The sequence below is a fragment of the Abrus precatorius genome, unplaced genomic scaffold (assembly GCF_003935025.1).
Source record: "Abrus precatorius isolate BTA unplaced genomic scaffold, Abrus_2018 Scaffold11, whole genome shotgun sequence".
Lineage (NCBI taxonomy): Eukaryota > Viridiplantae > Streptophyta > Magnoliopsida > Fabales > Fabaceae > Abrus > Abrus precatorius.
This window is the reverse complement of record NW_020874303.1, coordinates 20,785,088-20,807,191: the sequence shown is the minus strand read 5'-3', so window position 1 is coordinate 20,807,191 and position 22,104 is coordinate 20,785,088. Positions and strand designations below refer to the sequence as shown.

Genomic DNA, 22,104 nt, shown 5'->3' with positions numbered 1-22,104 from the left:
TCCATCAAATAAAATTAAAGTATTTTTTGTTCGGTTAACTGACTATTTTAAAAATATATATTTAATTATTTTATTTAATGCACATAATTATTTAATTCAAAATTAATTATACTGAAATATTTTATCATTAAATAATGTTTTATTGATCATATTAAATTTTATGGAATTTTGAAATAAAAAATTTAAGTGCTCATATTTTTATACATATGAATCATTATTAATGAAAACTCTTCTATTAAATATTTTTATATCAATATATTTTACTGTGTGCTTATAAATACTTAAACAGTACTCAAGATACTTATTAATTTAAATATTAATTCATTTTTTTGTATTGCATTGTGTCAAAATGAAAGTGGATCCTTGTTATTTCTTTTAGGAAATGGACAAAATTTTGACTATTGAAAATTTTTAAAGTATTAATAATTTAAAAATAAAATTCGGATTGTAATAATTTTAATGGTTGGATGAAAAAATAGAGAAGGTCTAAGCTCTGCCAAAACGTGTGGCTAAAATATATATGACAAAATGAATTCACAAGCGTTATTAAGAATTTATTTGTAAAAAAAAAGCCTTAGTTGACTAAACATTTAAAATTATTATTTTTAATCAATTAAAAGCATTGAATAATCAACTACTGGGTTGGAAACTTTCAAGATTTTCATTAAATATTCTTAATAAATATCCCTATAATAAAATTAACTAATTATTTAAAAAGAAATATTAATTATTTAGATTTCTAAGACACTGAATGCATATGAAAGAAGAAAGTATTAAATGTTGTTAGATTTCTAAGCTTATGTTTTTCATTTAATAATTTTACTAATTATTTGTAGTTAGAAAACAGTAGTCAGTATATATATTTTTTATTTTTAAACCTCAAAGCATTTACTTTTATTTGTTACTCATTCTTTGATGTAAATGAAAAGGAATGTAAAAGAGTCGTAATTAAGAAAACAATAGTCAATATCTTAGAAATTGAATTGTATATTGTAAATTTGTATTTCATAGTGATGAAATCAAATAACATTTAACTAATTTATGATCTAAATAACTAGAGTGTTAAGCCCGATTTTAAAACATCAGACCTAATTATTGAATAATAAATTCTCTATTTCCGTTTAATAATATTATCAACTTGAAAAAATTAGATTACCAATCAATTGTTTACCCCTAAGGATTTGTTTGAAGACTTTTTTAGTAATATTAATTTAACAAATTTTAATTAGTATCCTTAAAGTAAAAATAAGGGATTAGAAATAAAAAAAAAGTCAAAAAATATAAATAAATCTCTCCTCGTAATTTTTAATGCAGTCCAACATGTTTTTCAAGAAAAAATTATTTACTTTGGAAACTATTAGTTTCAGGATTTGTCTCTTAGATGGAAAAACGCGTAAAGCCAAAAAAGTAAAAAAATATTAACTATTAAATTAAAATTAATTATTTAAACTAAATATTTGAATTAAATTAAAATCAACAATAAACAGACATTTACTTTCAGTTTAAATAAGCTAAATTCTTAATTATATATATCAGCTAAGTGAGACCATATCTTCATTCATTGAGGCATCACTTTGACTACACCAAAATCAAAGGCTCCTAAAATGGTTGACACAGTGGTTCTTGGTGAATCGTGGTCCACTGGCTTGTGCAACTGCTGCGCTGAAGAATATGGCGCTTGTAACTCTCATTCTCTTAATTCCATATCTTCACCATATCTGATATAGTTAAATTAATTAACTGGCTATATGCAAAACCAAATTAACAATCATTTTTCAAATTTGTTCATCTCAGTTTGCCTCACGTTCTGGTGCCCCTGCATTTCCTTCGGAAGGATAGCTGAGATCATCGACAGAGGAACAACTTGTAACTCTCTAATTCACCGTCAATTAATTACCTTTTTTTTTTCCTCTAACAAAATATATAGATCAGAAAATATATTTTCATGGACAAAAACAATATTATTAATTTTTTGTTGAAATCATGTCTAATGTTATTCTTCAATTAGATTCTGAGTCCCTTTCGTATGTGTGTAATGGCAGCTTGTTTAGCTCACGGAATAATCTACTGTCTACTTGGTGGCTTTACTAATTTTATGTCACTCTATGCTTGCATTTATCGCACAAAATTAAGGAGGATATATGGGATTGAAGGAAGCCAATTTTGTGATTTTTTGGTGAGTTGTTTCTGATTCTCCGTATCCATTTGCCAAGAGTATCGTGAGCTTCAAGCCCGTGGATTCGATGTGGCTGCTGGTAAATAAACTAAAGTGATATTATTAACAATATTTAATTATGATTTTTAACTTTATTAATTCATGTGTTGCTTTTTGTTAATTATTTGGATTATTTTAAGTGACTATGGGTAATGGTAATAGAGACTCAATTTTGTGATAGGTTGGCAAAGGAATGTGGAATTGGGTCGCCGTGGGGTAATGCAGGCTCCAGAAGTGGAAGGTGCCATGAGCCGTTATTAAATGACATTCAAGTGTGTTGTGCCTGTGTCAGTGTCATGAAACATTCGTCATCGTCATGTTCTGTTGAATAATGTTTTACGTCTTAGTTTTTTTTTTTTTTAATTGAAGTGCAAAAATGAAATAAATTGCAGTTGCATTTATTTGGTCGTCAATTGTAAAAGATGGAATCAAAACGAAAACATTGAAACATGTCGTGTGCTCGTGTTTGGTCCACAAAGTATATGGTGAGGATTATCCATTCTTATTTAAATTCGGCGCTACCATATATGCACGAGTGCTAATTGAGAACATGGAAAGAGATTACCTGAAATATAAAATGAAAAGATTTAGTGGTATATAATCTTGGTCACTTACGCATGTATGCAATATTTTTTTACAAATTATAAATTTTTGTCGTATAACATATAGTCTTAGAACACTTAATAATTTTCGTGCTTAATTGCTTTTTCCTTTCAATCATTCAATATTAACAATTATTGCTTCTAAAATTCGAATTTTCTTTAACTAGAAAGTACTTTATCAAAGTCGAATCCTGTCTAATTGTTATTCGAATATCTCCGCCAATGAGTGAGTTCATTGGTGCTTTTAATTATTATTATTTATAATTACATTAAATATTAATTCTAAAATTATAAATTTTTCTTAACTAAAAATGATTTTTTCAAATAATATTTTAAGTAATTACGATTTGATATATCCATTCAACAATCTAAAAAGTTAGAATTAGAATTATCCATAAGTGCCATGAGTAGACAAGTTACTGTATCAATGATGGTGATTGCTGATACCTTTTTTTTTGTAACAAATTATTGGTACTTTGAACTAGCTTTATTTTTATGTCATTCAATTCTCTCAATTATTGTTTGTAAAATTATGAATTATTGTTAACTAGGAAGTTAGGGTATCAATGACTCTTAATGAGTTACGCGAGGGTGAAAATCAAAAGCATTCAACCTTGGCACAGCATAAAGCTTCTATAAACTTGCCCCGTTACATAGTACCCTCTAGTATACAACTTATATCACTTCACTTACGGAAATAAAACAACCACAAATCAGAATACTATTACCGACATTCTTCTCCATTTTTTTTAGATTTTGTTTTCCCTTTGGAACAATGCAGGGTGACCATTTTGCGCACCACCTAGAAATAATAATAGATTATACATATGCAGAGTCAGGAGTGAGTTGAAAAGAAAGCGAGGAGGCCCACCAGAGGGGCATTGATATATGTAGTGGGCTCAGATTGCTGAAAGAAGGGCCTGGAATCTGGGAATGAATCTGTGTTATTGGTGGGCCCACCCACTACGGCTCCAACCAACACATTGGGGTTGGGATTAGGGCTAAAGAAATATTGAGATCCAGCTTTGCAGCCAATGTGGGCTGGGTGGGCCGCCACTGCGGGAAGAGAACTGGCCCGGTGGTGTATCCTCTGCGGGTAGTGTGCCCCATATCCGACCATGTAGGACATTCCCAATGGGTTATCTCCGAGAATGTAGTCCACCTAGTAAATGAAAGCCACGTGATTTCACAAATTAGAACATTTTGTGCACATCACGTGTCGATGTCAATTTACGTTAGTGCACCAGAAAGGACAAAATCTAGCCGTTAATTTTGTCAGAAGTCGAAAACTAGAAATTGGTCCTTAATTAATCGACGGTGATGTGAAGCTCGGTTGGGGCCCACTAGTGGAAAGAAGAATATTGTAACAAAAAATGCTATTCTCACCTGGCGTTTGGCAAGGTGTTTGAGTAAAGCAGGGGTGGCAGTAGTCTCGCCACATGGCACCGCCTTATTGGCGTGGCTTAGGTAGTTAGAATAAGCAAGGAGCAAGAAAGACAAGGATGTTACATGCTGCATGTTACTTCCACCAGCCTTGAAGATAAGCCCACCTTTTCAATTAAGCAACAAGTTAAGTTTAAAACGATAAAAAAAACAGTAAGTACCGTTATTCCAATGATTGTGTAGAAATTCCGATGCACAAAAACACAATCAGAGGCTTTTCCTTTCAAAAGCAAAGCATAATTAATGGCTTTTGATGGGTTTCATAAATCATTTAGTCAATGTAAAATGCCTTAATCACGCAAGCATCGCTTTTCTCCAAAAATAAAAAAAGTGAAAACAGCTAGGGAATACCTGGGGAATATTGAACTTGAGGGTGAGAGATTCCAGGCAATGTTGAACAGATAAATCCATCGGCGTTTTGTTTGAACGACGCAAAATAGTTTGCTCTTCCCATTAAAACCTCCTGCAGAAAATAAAATTATATATTATTTGCTTTTAAGGTGCAAATTAGTATTTACTAATGTAGAACTATCTCTGTGACCCTTGAGGATCAAGTAGAAAACCCAATGAACTTGTTTGCATGAGCATTGGATAAAATTATTTATGTTAATGGTTTTCTATGAGTATAAATGTACAATGCGCATCACATCACGGTTACAGAACGGTGATAGCACGGGATATGTAGAAGGATGATAAGAAAAATGTACGAGAATGGTGAGTTACAAGAAAAGAATGCGGGAAATGTGATAGCGATGAGAGCTTAAACAAGAAGTCACAGACTCGATCGCTGCGGGAAAGTAAAGCAATTGTGCAGAAAATAATGGTATGGTGCACATGCATGGTGCAGTACTGGGACCCATCCATTTGGCAGACCTAAAAGGATGAAAATAATTAAAGGGCTAGACTTTTTGGTTCCAAATGTTTACGATATGAAGGGCATCCAGTTTGGCCACCCAAATTTTGGTTCTGATTGACGAAACAAGCCATTCTACACTACCCTCATTTTCATCCTACTTTTTTCAAAAGACAATGTTGCCCCTTATATATCAATCTAATAAATAGATCCAGTGGCATTATTTAGATCCAACTTCCAATTATTAGGGAATGTCTCGCTTGTATGATAACTAAAACTGGTGCCCACATTAGTTTTAATAAAGCAATTCACATCATGTGCAATCATCAGCATTTTGCACCCCCTCCCTCCCCCCTTCTCATTGCCATCTTGACTTTTTTAAAATAAAAACTTGTGAATAAACGGATAAAGCTTTTTTAAAATCCAATCTGTACTCACATTCCCCCATCTAGTTGTACCATAACATATGCACACAACCTTATTCACTACATCATAGATTCCTAATATGACCCACCAGTAAGAGAAAGTCAAATTTTAAAATACTTTATATTCTCTTTTACAATTTTCTATACACCATTTGAAATAACTATTGCTGCTTATAGAAACACCTAGGCTTGTTACTACTCTTTATATTTAAGAATATTTTATTTTATTTTATTTATCATGTTTGAGATGAATTCATACTTTTATACTTTGTTTCTCAATAATTTAACATTTTAAGAAGAAAAAAAGAAAAACAAAAAATAAGTCCGTGTTAGATAATCTGTTATGCAATTCCCTGGGCAGAGAATATTATGTCCCTTAATATTTTTAAAATAGTAAGCTCCATGTTATAAAATAAAATAGATTATCTAAATCATACATAGTATCTAATTGCGGGAATATTTGTAAAAGTAAATGTTATGAAACAATGGTATTGATCTGAAATTCCCTGTTGTGCTTGTGAGGATGGATGATTAATAATATAGATGAACAGATTGGGAATGGGCCAATAGGAATGAGAGTCCGAAGTAGACAAAAGTAAGTCACAATCCAAAGACCACGTGATACAGAACTTTATCTCTATATTCTGCATCCAGATTGAATGAATGAACAGTGTCACACTGCGCCCCCACATGCCCAACGAGAGACGCAAGACAGGAGGAACAAAAACAACACATAAAAGACAAGAGCATTTTGATACGCGCACACACAATGACACAAACATAATATACTAATAAAATGCAATAATTCAATTAATTTGAAAAGTAGTAGTAGTGACCAAAATGAAAACATACGATTTTGATAACAGTAATATACCATGTTAAAAGCCATTCAAGCATTTTTATTTTATATTTCAATTAATTTATTATTCTAGAATATTAAAAAGAAATAATTATTTTTTAGTAACACTCTTATTTATTAAAGATTTTTTATCAACTAATTATGAAATAATAGTAATAACTTGGCTCTTATAGTAAATGAAAGAAACGGAAGACGAAGTGTACCTTGGAGATGAGAACATTAATCCCAGCATGCTTGTTATCCCAACCGAACTCATTAATGGTGTCCCCGGCCCTCAACACCACCTCGTTCCTCACAATGTATTCTCTGTACTGACGCCTACGTGAGGCCTTGTGCAACCACGCAGCTGCCCACAGCAGCTCGTCCTACATCAACATCCCATGGCAGAAAAGTAACTTTATAACCGATTAAACTTAAAGAGACTAAACTAATCAGACGGCGAATATTCGATGATTTTGTTTTGTTACTCTTAGCCTCACACACATTATTAGAATTACATACCTGGTAACCATTGACGTCGCAGTAAAACGGGCACACTGCACGGCGCAGGCTGTTACTGTATGCACCACGATGCCTGTCAGCAAACTGAAACACCTGCACCCTCACCCGCAACAACCGTCATTTTCTCGCGATATTTTAACGGAAAATAACATAAAAGCGCCAGTTTACCAACTACTCAATAAACCTAAAAAGAAAAAGAAAAAGAAAAAGAAAAAGAAAATTCAATTCCCGGTAAAGTGTTGGGTGGAATGGGTGCAGGGAGTTATTTCATTTCATGTCTCTCGTGAAAGCCTTCCTTTTTTCACAAAACCGCTTTTCAAACTTACCACAGTTCCGTTTTTCACTTTTCAAGCAAATAAAAAAAGAAAAAGGAAAAACTAAAAAGAGAGTGTGTAACGCACCGCAACGGCTCGATTGAGGAGCAGTGTAGAGTAGGAGGGGTCACGTGATCTGAAGACGATGGAAGCAGCGGCAAGAGCAGCGGCAGTTTCTCCTGCCACGTCAGAGCCAGGGTGGGACCCATCGATCTTGTAAACCGTGCGCAACGTATCCATGTCTTCGGGCCTCTCCCAGCAGTTATGGTCGGAGTAAGGGTCACCCACCTGAACGAACACCACCCCCGCCCCAACCTTCGCCGTCGCTTTCAGAAGATAATCCGTTCCCCACCTCACCGCCCTCAGCGCGTTCCCTAGCTCTGCCCCCAAGCTCTTCTCGAAATCTATCACGCTCCACGATAACATCGTCGTCGTGAACGCCATCGGAAACCCGAATTTTATGTTGTCTCCCGCGTCGTAGTACCCTCCGCTCAAGTCCACCTGAATAAACAACACAATGTACGTCACCATAACAGCTCTCATACATTCTCCACAAAGATAACAAATAAATAAATACAGAGAGAGTTAGGTTCGAGTGTGGTTACTCCGGCTGTGGCACCATCGTGCAATGCAGAGTCACTGCGCCACCGGAGGCGCTGGTCGGAGGGGAGTTTGCCAGAGCGTTGTCCCTCGAAGAAGAGAATGCTCTTGCGGAGGGCGTCGTGGTAGTCATGAGCGGCGGAGATTGGGGGCAGTAGAAGGAGGAGTATGGTGAGGATGCGGAATGCGGGAACAGAGTAGAGAGCATTTGGCGCCATTTTTTGGCTTTTCCCACTCTGACCCTGTGGTGCTGTTCAGTGTGGAGTGTGTGTGAGGAATGAAGGGGAAACGGTCGAGGTTGTTATATAAACGAGAAAGCATCCTTGGATTCCAGTGAGTTCTCCAATGCGTGTTCGCCACGTGGAAACATGGCAGTGGTTTGATTTCGGAGCCCGATGCAAACCGGGCTTGACTGAATGGAAACGGGTCTTGACCGGGTTCGGATCCAGTTTCAAGGTTTGGGAATGGGAATAATGTGGACACGTGATGGGCACCGCCAATTGGTAGGGAACACGTGGAGTAGGAGGGGGGGGGGGGATAGGGGTTGGGGAATGGGGGAGTGTGGGTCCCAGAATTGTATGTGGATGTGGCTGAGCTTATGATGAGAATGGGAAAATGATTGTGAAGCGTCAGATGCTTTGACTCTGTGTAGTGTATTGGGGAAGGGGGAAGCATGTGAGTTTACGTTGTGATGTTGGATTATTATTAGTAGCTCCATGGACGTGCCTGTTTTTGCATCGGTTGTGATAATAAATTATTAGAAATCGAATATAATCCATACCAAATGGGAAAAACGAAAAAGTCCTCATAGATAGCATTCATATTATCCCTCAGGTTGGAATTTGGGTACATATAGGAATATTTATCAATCATTGCATCAGAATATTGATTACTAAATTAATAAAAGTATTTTTTTTATTAAAAAATACAATATTAGTATGTCAAGATTATTTGATATTATATTCTAAAAATATTAGTTAACATTATTTTAGACATAATATTTATTAAGAATTTAACTAAAATATATTGACAGTATACTTTTTTGTACACTATCATTCAATCATAGATTACTACATTAGTGTGAATTATTCATTATCACAATTAATTTAAATTAATTGGCAGCATAAATATTTCATAGTAACTCTAAATAAAAAATAACTCAATTCTAATCATATAATTTACAAAGTCTGTGAATATAAACCATATTAAGTAAAATTTCGGTAAAATACTATAGTTTTCACTCTAAATTTACATATATTTTTAAAATATCCGCAAAATAAGCCAATACCCATATGCCTAACCCATATTTTTGGAGAATTTCAGTGACTGCTTGTGGTGAGGGACTCCATCTCTATATTATTTAGAGCTAACTTTCCAAAAAATAACTCATTCAGAAAAACGCATTGAAGATTGAGATCAAATATTAGTTAGGTGTGACATTAAAGTCATATGCCGAGAAAGGTTTAAGTAAAAAGCTTCATATCATATGAATTTAATTGATAAAAAATTTATCTTTATAATTAGTTTTAAAAATCTTTTAAATTATGAGCTGGGAATGTGACCGAATTCACTTAGAAGTAAATTCATTATTGAATTTACTAACAATCATGATTACAAAATTTATTTTACTCAAGCTGTTTATCCACTTTAAATTATAATTCTGTTCATCAACTATTACACAAGTATTTTTTTTTCATTACTTGATAACTCACATTTTTCACATGCTGTCAACTTTATTAAATGCGTCCTGCATATTATATATAGGTGTTAAATGAACTTTTATACCTACACATTTTAGTATCAAATGCACGTACAAATTCATCTTAGTTAACAACATCAATATATTTAAAAAAAAACCCATTTAATCCATAAAAAGCGTTATTTGGGAATCCTACACCCTCATGCTCGCAAATTTGTACTTACTTAAAGTATTGAATTTATTAAAAAAAAAAAAAAAAAACAGCCTTTGAAGATTACCAAAATACCATGAGCTACCCCCTCTTACACATGGCACTGCCCTCTATCCATTAACTTTCAAATAACAAAACAATGACTTTCAATTTTAGTCGCAGCGACAATTAGTTTTCTACAAATTAATGCCATCGGCTATTTCTTTTCCATACATTTACAAACGACTAATAATCAAGTCAGTGTCATTTGACTCATACTGCTCAAACTGCAGCAAATGAGGGTTGGAAGGAAAATTCATAATTTTGGTTTAATAGTAAAATCTTTACTTTCTAAACCATATATGATCACCATTAATTCATTATAATATTTTGTCTTAAAGTCACTTGCATTTGCAAATTTGCTATACATTTGCAGATATTGGGACTGGACGTTTGTGCTGATACTATTGTTGGAAATGCAATGTTAAGAGGGATCTCATGTGGACAAAGGAAATGTGTTACAACTGGTAAAACAAATATGTGCTCAAACTTGAAGTGTATCACATTTAAGCAAATCAATTAATTGATAATATGTGAGAATCTTTAATAATTATAAACATATAAAATTATTTTGCGTGAAGTATCTGTCCCAGAGTTTTCTCTTAGAAGCTCATTGTTTGCCTTGCTAAAAGAAGGTTTTATGCGTTTAATTTTGGCCATCTAAATTATTGTTATAAGTAACATCCAAAAATACATTTTCTCTCTCTTTTTATGTTTCTAATAAATACAGTTCTTGAATCTAGAGATAAAAGGCTCATTAAAAATAGGTTTCAAAAGTTGGGACTTATGATTTTTTTATGAAAATTTGGACTGTCATGGGATTAATGTGTTATTACCTGAGATCACTTCTCATGTTACAAGTTATAGATATTTGCATATACGGTGATGGTGAATAATTCCTAAACTACTTTGATCAACGATCTTCTCCATTGCATGTGGGTGAGGATAGTTCAAGTTGAACCTCGACAACCTTTTGTTGTCATAAATGCATAGTTTAGGCCCACGTATGATTCTCTAGAATCTTTCGTAAGAATGGGCTTAAGATGGATAGTTACAAGTTTGTTTACGTGGAAGTTAAAGTTGCTCTAGACAAAAAAAAAAGAAAGAGTTAAAGTTGCTATGAAATTTCTTAGGAGCGTGGTGTATACGTGGTCCTCATTCCTCAAATCAATTCATTTTCATGTATTGTTTAGATGTTGTTGTCTTCCTGCATATGTATGTTTTTACATAACTTGCTTTACCAGAGCCCATTGTCACTATTTTTATGGAGATTTTCTTAGCCAACAATAGCTTTTCAGTTCTCAATTTTGCCAAAGTCTAGTACATTCTGTAAAGTGGTTGTCAACAGTTCATTAACAGCTAAATTCAAGTTTCAAAATTTTTTATTTAGTTCAAGATTTTTAAATTCAATTGATTTAAGTATATAAAAGTCGAGTTTATGCTTTTTTTTTTTTTTACAAATCAAGCATCAACGTTAAGTACTCAACTTATTTATGACCTTAGTTTTGTCTATATCTAAGATGACCTTCAAAGATACAAAAACTATACTAACTAAGAAGGAATCTGTAATAAAAAAAGGTTTGAACTTTTAACGGTCAACTAAGTGTTAGTGTTATAAATTTAGTTGTGTTTATGCATTTCTAAGGCATTTAACCTCTTAATTTTTATACATGTCTTGGTCTGGCTGATTCCTGTGTAATATACAATGACATAATTCAATATGATTTTCTTCTTTTAAGTCCTTATTATATCTTAGTTTCTTCAAAATGATAAAATTATCTATATTTATGGATAAAATTATGCCATGAGTAAAAATACTTGTACCTACAAATATTTACAAGTTTAATTAGTCGGAATTTTTTTATTAATTGGACGAGTGCAGGTACTAAAATACCCGTATGCTATAGTATCTATACCTACAATTTTATTAAAACGTCCTTATGTATATGTGTGTGTATATATATATATACACACACACACACATTCATGCAAAGATGTTACTCTCATTCTTATTTTATAATAATATTAATATGTCCTTAATTTAATAATGTATTATTATTGTAACAAAACATTGTGCTACTTTTGTAATTCAAGTGTTTTATTTTTTAATTATAATTTTATACATGAGTTATTTTAAATTAAGTTATTTTTAATAAATATTCATGAATAAGTGCGAATAATAGTAAATTTGTTTAAAACTCGTGTAAGGAATATGTGGGGGAGTATAAGGCAAAACTAGGCTTCGTTACAAACGCCACTCACTTTATAGAATTCGATTTGGAATGCTTGCGATTGATGTTAGATGATGTTCTATCTCACTACAAGACCTAACTGGTGTTTGCTTGCTTTGTATAGTTTGTATTTAGTGTTTTTTTATTTGTTTTTTTTTTTCTTTTTGGCTTCTTGCCTTTTGTTTTCTAGAAAGAAAAAAAAAGGTCAATAACGCACACATACTAGAAAAATAAAGCAAAATTATTCGTGCACTATCTCCAATATCAAAATAACTTGGCCTAAAATTACCCATTCAGCTTGATTTGTTAGCAAATGCATAGCTCTTGAGATATAACATTGATATAAATTAATCATTTTTCACATATACCTTCATACATGTATACATAAGTCGGTAATTTACATTCAGGTCTTGGTCTTTGGAGTAATATTTCTATCATTTGCTTACTTCTATGACCACAACCTGTTCGAAGTATGTCTTGAACCACTTCGTTTTGCTCTTGTTCTGTTTAATTCATTATGCCTGCTGCTACAACCCACTGATATAAACCATCATGCTATAATTCTCTTTCTTGATTGTTTCTCTGATGACCCAGTAATGTTAGCATTAGTTTTTTCATTTTTCCGCTGAAAAAGAGTGAAAGTTACATTTTTAGAGTCATGAGTTTCATAGCATTTGCCCATCTTGGTGGGGTGCGGTGCATGTTCGAATGATTAGCTTCTGATTATTGTTCTCATTTGAATTCCCACTATTTTAGCTACTGATTATTGTTCTTTTTTAGATCATTTTTAGTCACGAGGCTTCTGCACTCTTTAATTTACCCCAATCTCTATCTTTTGGATTTTTTTTTTCATTACCTTTTTCCATTTATGATTTTTCAGCTGGATTTCGGACTTTTATGTTTTCTACAGCTTTAGTCAGAGGAGCAAGGAGTTGCCTTTCCTGCGCATTCAAGAGGTTCATTTTTCTCTCTTAATTTAAGCATTTCTTTTATGTATTGGTATTTGTTTTATTTTCTGTTTGTGAGTGTTCATTTCCTCAATAATTATTGGTTGCCTTTATCTTTGCATTGTCTGCCTTTTACTTGCTAGGAAGGGAAATAAAAAATGATGACTTTTGCTTCTTATGCTTGCTTGAGTTTATTATCGGTTGAGATATTTAGGGCTACTCCTGAATCAGCTTCATATCTTCTCAACTTCTATAAGCCAAAAGTCAAAGATAGTTATATAATGTAGATCTCACAACAAAATATATATTTTATAAACAGTATAACCTAATGCTTATTTATTGCCTTTAGCTGTTGACAACACTTGAGTATAGCCTTTTGAAATTGTAGCAACAGATAAATATGCATCTTATCAAACGGTAAAAGAAGGTAGCTTCTCCATTATCCTCAGTGGAAATTGGGAAGTGTCCTTCCTAGATGTGAACAACAGTAACACAGTCTTTTTCGACAATGCAGTTAATTTTACTTAACTCGTTTTTCAATTTTGAGATTGTTAGGAACAAATTTTATCATAGTTCCTGTACTTCTTATGGTGCTCCTAAATATGGAGTTATATTCTTGTTCGGCAGAGATAGCACATTCTGGTTATGTTGTCTAATTAAACATGTTCCAACCATTTCATCATCCCCTACTGCAACAAGGTCTTTTACTCCTCATGAATGCATACATCCAAGGACTTACAGAACACTGAAGCATCTTTCAAGAGGGCCCGATGTATCCTCTTTATCAGGTTTTCTTTTGATGCATAGATCAAATATCCTTAGAAGTCATGGTATTCTGGGAAACTGGCTCTCTGCCAGATACATAAATAATGCTTCAATTGAGATGAAGACTAACAACAATGTTGTACGGTTCTCGCTGGATAAGCTTGATGATATTAGTTCTAAAATGAGCCAGACAAAGAAAAAAGTTAAAATGTCTAGAAAGGCTAAACGGAATGAGCTCAGATTCTATCGTTTGAAGGCCAAAAAAAAGATGAATTCCCCAAATCCAGAAGTTAGAATCAGATATAAGCTTGAAAAGGTTGGATTTCGTGCTAACCAGTTTAAAGATTTCTTTCCTGTAAGCTGTTGTTTTTACCTTGTTTCAACTGGTTCATTGTTGTTATTGGCAAGTTATGATTTAATCATCTTTATTTTTGGACATCCTTTACCTCCAACATATTTCTAATAGTTGTATAGGCATTGTTGTGAACTTCTGATGACTGATAGTCCCTAAATAAAATTGCTTCCACTTCTCTTTGTTGCATTGAGTATCTCTGTATACTTAGATGAAGATACTTAGTCAAGTCAAGTTAAAAAAGAAAGATGTCTATTATCCAAGTTGTATATACTGTGATATAATACCATTAGGCAGGAAATAGACTGTGTTCCTTTCTTCCTTAACTTTCCCTTTTCTAACTTGGGGTCTTTTATTTTAAATTTTATTTCGATAGGCCAAGCGAAAGGAAACTTGGCTGATTGAGAAGCTAAGAAAATTTGATGTACCAAAACTTCCAGCAGAAACATTTGATCCTGAAATTTTAACTGAAGAGGAGAGGCATTACCTAAAGCGCACTGGTGAGAAAAAGAAACACTATGTTCCAGTTGGGAGACGAGGAGTGTTTGGTGGGGTAGTTCTAAACATGCATCTTCATTGGAAGAATCATGAGACAGTAAAGGTTATCTGCAAGCCTTGCAGACCAGGGCAAGTTCACGAATACGCTGAAGAGCTTGCTCGACTGAGCAAAGGCATTGTGATTGACATCAAGCCTAATAATACTATCATTTTTTACCGTGGGAAGAACTATGTACAACCAAAAGTAATGTCACCTCCAAACACAATATCAAAAGCAAAGGTAATTTTCTTTGCATTTGTTATTCATTGGCCAAATGTATTTGCTAGTAAATATTAAATGGTATTTTTATAAGAAATTATAGGGTCAGAATAACATGATATTAAATTGAGACTGTATTATTATGCAATACAAAATTTTAGTTCAATTGTCCTAGTGTATTTAATACTAATACTATAGTAGTAGTATAAAATTCTTAATTCAATATGATTAGAAAATCCCTTCTAATAAGACAGGGTTCCTTATAAGATTCCCAAAACTACAGTAGTACATTTATCTCTAAAATAACATAAATTGTCCTAATCTATTATGTCTCATTCTCTCCTTCCAATTTTTTTTTTTATGTCATTGGCAATTAAAAGTATAGCCACTATCTACTCGAGGGTTTTCAATTCTCATGTATAAGTGCATGGCTCTCATATATGTTGCAATTTTAGAAGGTTGAGATTGTACATGAAATTCAATTAAATCTTTTCAAGTTATAATAGCAATCATCATTTCTTGATGAGCTCTGACTAGGTCGAAATTAATAGTTTATTGATATTAATCAGCAGTATTTCAGAATGCTTAATTTATTAAATATTTGCTGAATTGATGAACATGGTTAGCTATGAAAGTTTGCAGACTGCTATGGATTTATGCCTTAATATATTGCAACTAAGAGGAATTGTCAGGGTGCCCTACTCTCTCATTTGCTTCATGCATACCAGTGAATTGAAGCTATAATTTCTATTTTCTGTTGAGGGACTAATCCTCTTTTATTGAGATAAACAAGCACTAGCGGGCCCCACCTTTGTTTTCTGATAGATGAAAGGATTGGTGTTTTGGTTGACTGGATAATTAGTGCAAAGTGATGCTTCATAGTTTTACACTGGAAATATATTTTTGTTAAGAAAGCATCGGGGTCTATTCTTTTAGCTTAAATCTTATGGTTTCTAACTTATTATCAAAACTTGAAATTTCCAGGCCTTGGAGAAATATAGGTATGAGCAATCCCTTGAGCATACTAGCCAGTTCATTGAAAAGTTGGAGAAAGAGCTTGAACAGTACCGTCAGCATCGTGCAAAGTTTGAAAAAGGGAAGAAGGACACAGTTAAAAATGCAACTTTTGGTATATAAGAATGTTATTGCCAATTGATACAAAAGATGCTTAGTTTAGAAATAAAAATGCAATGAAAATTTAGTTTTCTTGCTTTTTCCTGTCCTTAAGAATATATCATAACCTTCATTTTAATAACTTTGTGATTCAACTAATGCCTTGAAATTGTGGCATATCCTTTCTTCTAGGGTTTATGTACGGTATAATTACACCAGAAAATATAAGTAAACGGTAAAATGATGCGAATAAATGGAAAATAGACTTTAAACAACATATTTCTTCAACGACCCATTTGGTCATAGCGTGATTCTCTTTGATAGACACAAAGGTCACATACATGAGGCTCAGACAATGTGATCTTGTTTTTTCTTGAGGAAATGTAAGATTTGGCATTTTTATCTTTCTTGAAGTTGTTTAATTTTTGCTGAGATATCAAGTCTATATGCTAGGCATGAAATCTCAAGTCTATATGCTAGGCATGAAATCCTAATGTTGACGGTATTATGTAGGTCATGATATCTTATATCCCAATACTTTTCTACATCTCTTACCCACGACAACGAGTGACCTTGTTCCATTTTCCCCAATTATATCATTGAATTCTCCGTTTGGTTAATGGCTATCCCAGTGGGATTTCTCTGTTCGACATCATTGATTTCTCACTTGACTGTAGTTTTTTTTTTTTTTTTTCCTTTCAGGATATCTTATTCTCTGAAGAAAGAAATTAAAACAAAATGTATTCCTTTTTTGAATCAGCAGGTTTTTTATACTTGTTACGGGAGAGTGTTTCACTCTCATATGTCTGTTGTTACTTTTATTTAATATTTTCTAAAATTTCTTTTTTTCTTTTTTAATTAAATTAATCATAACGGTATTTTAGGTCTAAAATTATTTAAGTAGGAATGAGAATAAACACAAGAGAGTGGTGCATACACACACTCCTTGTTATGCCATTGTACATGTATTGTTACGACTCTATATTTATAGCTTAGTTTTACTACCTCATATCCGGTTTGATTTCTGAACAAAATAGTTAGAATTCGCTTTACTGCTGTAACTATTTCGCAAGTTACAAAAGGGCGAAATGTGGAGCATCACACGTTCTGTTCCAATGTCTCATTCACTAATGGGGATGCCAATGATTGAAGAAGGATTGCTCAAACCCAATCCCCGGACGCAATGAAACAAAGTCCTACAGAACTTGTTTTTTTAACAGATTTCCTATCGTCTTTTCTGGTGGAACCTTAAGGTTTAGTAGTAAGTTTTGTTTTATTTAGGACGGGTGAATGATGTTACTGTCAATATCGTATTCCATATGGCCATCACCTTTCATGATAAGGCTACCCATACACCAAATGTTTATGGCGAGATGTTTGTATTTATACAGGTACAGATCATAACAGGTTCTCATGGCACATTGGCAGAGTGACGTGTAATAACTAATGTGTGTCATTCATATCTCTCGCTCGTTTGTTGGTCCAATAAAAATAACTCTGTTATAGCTTAGACCCACAAGGATTCATACTCAACCAAAGATAATAATCAGCCAAGTTTTGTAATTATCCTTCATTCACGGAGTCTTATTGGCCCGGGATCTCGTTTTTAGTCTTTTTGACAATGACGTTGATGGGGTATATGAATATGAGGATTATTCATCCCAAAGCATTAGAGATCCACACGAAATGGTTTCTTACCTTGTCTCCCCTTTACTGTGCCTCGCGGCTATTTAGACCAAGATTTCAGTTCCCATCTTATCTCAATCCTCTGTTCTCTGATTCCTTTCTATCCATAACACAAACTATATATGAGTATATCTATTTTTCTTTATTACGTATAAGTTGTTGACAGTGATTGTAAAATTTAACTCTGACCCATTTGTTTAAGCTTAAGAAAAGTATTTTTAAGATTGTGTTTTTATATATATATAAGTAAATTCTTTTATAAGTTGAAACTCATTTGTGTAATTGTGAGAGTACTTTTACTTGAAATAGTTGCTTTAAATAACTTCCTGAAAAATGTTACCTGAAATAGCTTCTTAAAAAATTAGAAAATTAACTTGAGAAACTGATTCTTTTAAAAAGCTTAGAGAAACATCATACAATAAAAAGTATTTTTTTAACAGGAAAAAGTGATTTTCTTAGGAAAAACTAAAAAGGTCTTAAACAAACAGGCTCTAAGGCTCTGTCTGAATACTTGAAAATGAAATACATGCACTCAGATATTTTTAAAAAACTTTGTTGAAAAATATCATTCATTGGCTATGAAAGGTACGTAATAGACAATTGAAGATGAGTGCTGGCAGGTGTATATCATCAAATATGGCTAACAGCAAAGTCTACAAGCCATGATATTATACTCAACATGAACATTCGAGAATGGTGTGATGAAAACAATGGCTTCAAGAACAAAAATATCACTTGTGTTTTTTTTTTCAATACAAAATATTATGCCAACTCAAATCATAGTTGTGAAAGTGGGTTTTGACTCTAGAGTAACTTGGTTTACTGTGAATTTTTCACGAGTCAAGTTATTAAAGAAACATACTTGTAGTATTTAGTTTTTTTACCTCCATCACTCCAGTTTACTTAGATAACACTGGTTAACATGCAACGATTAAAAATTTATATTTATATTTATAAATAATATAAAATTTAAAATATTTGATAACTTAAAAAATCATTTAATAATATTGATTATTAATGATAATAGTTTTTTTATATATTTTATTAAAAAGTATTTTTAAAATTTTTTGTATTAAGCAGGTCAACTTGTGAGCTAATCAACCAAATTAGTGAATTATGCTAGATTACAATTTTATAAAGGTGAGTTGAATTTATTTTACTCATTGTTAATAGCTCCACCTCAAATTGAAATCCTAATTTTGACAAGATTAAGGTATGTGGTGTTATTATAAAAGAAAAACCCTAGCAAAATTAGCCGCATCTCCTCTAATAATAATGAATCTTAATGCAGTTATTTTATGCCTCTTTCTAGTATTATTCACAAAACAAAACGTCACCTTTAAAAATGATATTCTCAAATGGCAACTACCTAATGCACACACTCCTCGATTCCCATACTTCCATGATTGAAAGAAAATACAGATACACTCCCTCTGTCTCATTATTCAATAAACATTTTTAAAAAAAATATCAATTACATAAACTATTATAATATAAATTTTATTTTATAAAAATGTATCTGTTGTAAAGTTAGAATGTAATTCTGAATTCATTTAAGTATTTAGGTGAAACAATAATACTTAAATATATTATTTAAAAAAATAATTGACATTTTCTTGATGTTTTAAACGATTTTGGATTAAAAATTATTTTAAAATAGTATTTAAGTACATGAAAGATACTAAAGTTAATGAATATTTTATTTCTCCATAAAAAAATTTATTTTTATATATTTAAACTCAATTTTAAAAGTTAATATTAACAAATTTATTTTTTTATTAAAAATACATTTATTATATTAGAGTTGTAAAAGTGTAATAAATATTTTTTAATAAAATTACTACTTTTAAATGTTTAAATTTAATCATAAGATTGAGATTGTTTTGAAATAAATTTAAAAACATCAAAAGAAACATATAACATCTAACGCAGGAAAATATCCTAAAAGATTTTAAGGAGGACCGAAAATAAAAGATTTCACACGTGTAGTTATATATTTTTTAAGTATATATTCAATATATCTTTAGTTAATTATTAAAAACATTATATATATATATATATAACAATTTATTAATTATACTTGTTTTATAAATATACATAATTATATCAACTAAGTATGTAAAAATTAATTAAATTATACTCAGTATAAAAAAATTTAGATTTTAACTCAATCATAGATTGACATATTAATAATAATATTTAATTTTTTATAATATTTGATATAAAATTATTGTGTATTTAAATTAATCAATAATATAACAAAGGTTTATTAAAACTAAACTCATTATATAATTACATTTAGGCAATGTATTGATAGAGTCCCATACGTGTATTTAGGCAATGTCATAACATAGTCTTTTCTAATCTAATCTGATTGTATTGTTGTCATGTACGATTAGAAAAGTAATTACCAAATTCAAACTAAATCATCTACACGAAAAATTTGTGCCAGTTGAACTGACATAGTTTTTTTTTTTTTCAATTATATGTAACAATTTAACAAAAATTAATTAAAATTTATTTATTTTTTGCTAAGAATGGGGGCTAAGAGCCCAAGAAAACAAAACTTAATTTTTGAATATGTGGTACGATACCTAATGCATTGCATGTATGAGTTGTATATTTAATTGTATTTTTATCCTTCCAGTTTGATTTTACATGGTTTTCATCTCTTATTTTTAATTACATTTTTTTTTTCTATCCAAATTTTTAGGGATTTGTAATAAAATTGTAGTATGAAATAAGTTGTAAAAGTTTAAAAGTAAGAAATTTAGTGAAAATTTGATAATTTTGAAAAACATATAAGATGCAATTTTTTTAAAACCAATTCAAAATTAGTTCCACGAGTCTTTACTTGAGAATTAGCTCCACGACTCTAGTTCATGAACTAGACGAGTTGAACTTAAACTCAAATTAAGGCCATTATATAAACGAACTAAACTTGAGCTAAGCATGGTTTGATTCATTTGATTGATGAACAAATTTAATGATAAAACACACGCAAAGTGTGTAAAGTATATAATGCATGAGAATTGAAAATATTTATGTAAACTAACTTACATGAACATCATTTAGTTCATGTAATTCAATCTTGCAAACTAAGTTCAATAACTCTTGGAATTAAATTAAGTTTAAGTTGAATTAAGAAGTTAGTTCATGTAAATCTTCTCTGGGAGTTCAAAGGAAATCGATATTTATTGAGTCAAGTTCAACTTAATTAATTTCTAGCCCTACCATATACACTCAGCATTGTGTCACATTTAGTGATTTTAAAAAACAAGTTAAAAAATATTTTGAACTTGGCTTAAGAATTAAAAAATAATCTCAGCTTCATTTTTTAAAAATATTTTTTATTTTAAAAATTATGTTTAAAAATAAAAAATTTAAAACTCATAACTACTTTAAACGGTCCCTTAAGTTTTTGTTTTTATACTTTTATAAATTTATATTTTAGTCCTTCTATTAGTCTTTTATTTCCTACATAACTTTTTTTTTTTAATTTCAATTCCTCTAGTGTATAGATATTAGTAAAAAATAGTTGTGTCCTATAGGACACTTGTTTTAGTAAAATATTGATAGAAAAGACCAAAACTAAAATATTTAAACTTTTAAAATATAAACAAAAATTAAAATATGCTATGAAAACTAAAAATATATTTAAGCCTACCATATATCAAAACATAAAGGAGTTTTTGATGAAATATAAATAAAATATTTTCACAAAATACTGTGTTCGAAAAAAAAAACGTAGCCAAGAATTGGAAAGTTCTGGAACTCCATTTCTTTTTTACTTTTTAGACGAAAAAGGAAGAGTCAATTACGCCGTTGAGCCCGTTATCCGGTGAAGATGTTATTATCAAATGGATTCACCCAGCGGCAGCGGCAGCGGCGCGGTTTCAAATCAAAATTATGAGGTTTTAATTTACGAGCAACTGTTACTTGTTTGACCCCTCAAAAGTCAAAGTTGAAGCTAAAGCTAACACGGTATTAGAGCTTTTTCGAAATGTTAGTATGTTACATTAATTGTCCTTCAAAATCTGTACTTAAATTTGGAGCAAATAGTTGCTTGAATGGTGGGTTTCAATAACTCTCACTTTCTGTAGATGGGTTTCAAAACAAGGCCAAATGTGCAACATTTATCTCAACATAAATTAAAAAATGTTAAGAATTGAGTGGGATTGTGGGGAAGGTTAAGTCCCACAATGATGATTGTTCTTGAAGGGTGTGGTGTGTGGAAGGGAACAAAAGTGTCACGCTTGGGGCATAGTGGGGAAGTGAGAGAAACATAACACCAATATAAATGTATAATACAATACCCATTGTCTCAATTCTCAACCGACCTCTTTCCCATTCCCATACTCTTTCCTCCTTTATTAGGTTATTCCCCATTCACGCTGTTCTACTGTTAGTGGACTCCATCACACTTTCATTTACTTCAACTACATTCCCATCATTTATTTCCACAAAACTTTCATTTCACTTTACATAATCA

General features: G+C 31.8%; 2 protein-coding genes across 2 annotated transcripts; one reads left to right on the top strand and one right to left on the bottom strand.

The window, feature by feature from the left end:
- Positions 1-3,652: 3,652 nt before the first annotated feature.
- On the bottom strand, positions 3,653-8,030 carry LOC113854783 (endoglucanase 8). The gene is made up of 7 exons (XM_027485997.1): positions 7,818-8,030; positions 7,300-7,713; positions 6,899-6,991; positions 6,601-6,762; positions 4,612-4,723; positions 4,204-4,367; positions 3,653-3,979 (listed from the first exon to the last, which is right to left on the bottom strand). The coding sequence occupies exons 1-7, from the start codon at positions 8,028-8,030 to the stop codon at positions 3,653-3,655; spliced, it is 1,485 nt and encodes a 494-aa protein (XP_027341798.1).
- A 4,351-nt stretch (positions 8,031-12,381) lies between these two features.
- On the top strand, positions 12,382-16,031 carry LOC113853748 (uncharacterized CRM domain-containing protein At3g25440, chloroplastic). Its single transcript, XM_027484337.1, has 5 exons — positions 12,382-12,462; positions 12,873-12,948; positions 13,567-14,020; positions 14,433-14,834; positions 15,798-16,031. Exons 2-5 carry the CDS (start codon positions 12,890-12,892, stop codon positions 15,948-15,950), a joined length of 1,068 nt encoding a protein of 355 aa, XP_027340138.1. The 5' UTR covers positions 12,382-12,462; positions 12,873-12,889; the 3' UTR covers positions 15,951-16,031.
- Positions 16,032-22,104: the final 6,073 nt, after the last annotated feature.

Excerpts from the sequence above, each read along its gene's own strand:
- LOC113854783 (XM_027485997.1), bottom strand. The coding sequence starts at position 8,030 with ATGGCGCCAAATGCTCTCTACTCTGTTCCCGCATTCCGCATCCTCACC. Across the intron at positions 6,992-7,299 it reads TCCTCAATCGAGCCGTTGCG|GTGTTTCAGTTTGCTGACAG; the intron begins GTGCGTTACACA and ends GTGAGGGTGCAG. Across the intron at positions 4,368-4,611 it reads TCAAGTTCAATATTCCCCAG|GTGGGCTTATCTTCAAGGCT; the intron begins GTATTCCCTAGC and ends TTAATTGAAAAG.
- LOC113853748 (XM_027484337.1), top strand. The coding sequence starts at position 12,890 with ATGTTTTCTACAGCTTTAGTCAGAGGAGCAAGGAGTTGCCTTTCCTGC. Across the intron at positions 12,949-13,566 it reads CTTTCCTGCGCATTCAAGAG|AGATAGCACATTCTGGTTAT; the intron begins GTTCATTTTTCT and ends CTTGTTCGGCAG. Across the intron at positions 14,835-15,797 it reads ACACAATATCAAAAGCAAAG|GCCTTGGAGAAATATAGGTA; the intron begins GTAATTTTCTTT and ends TGAAATTTCCAG.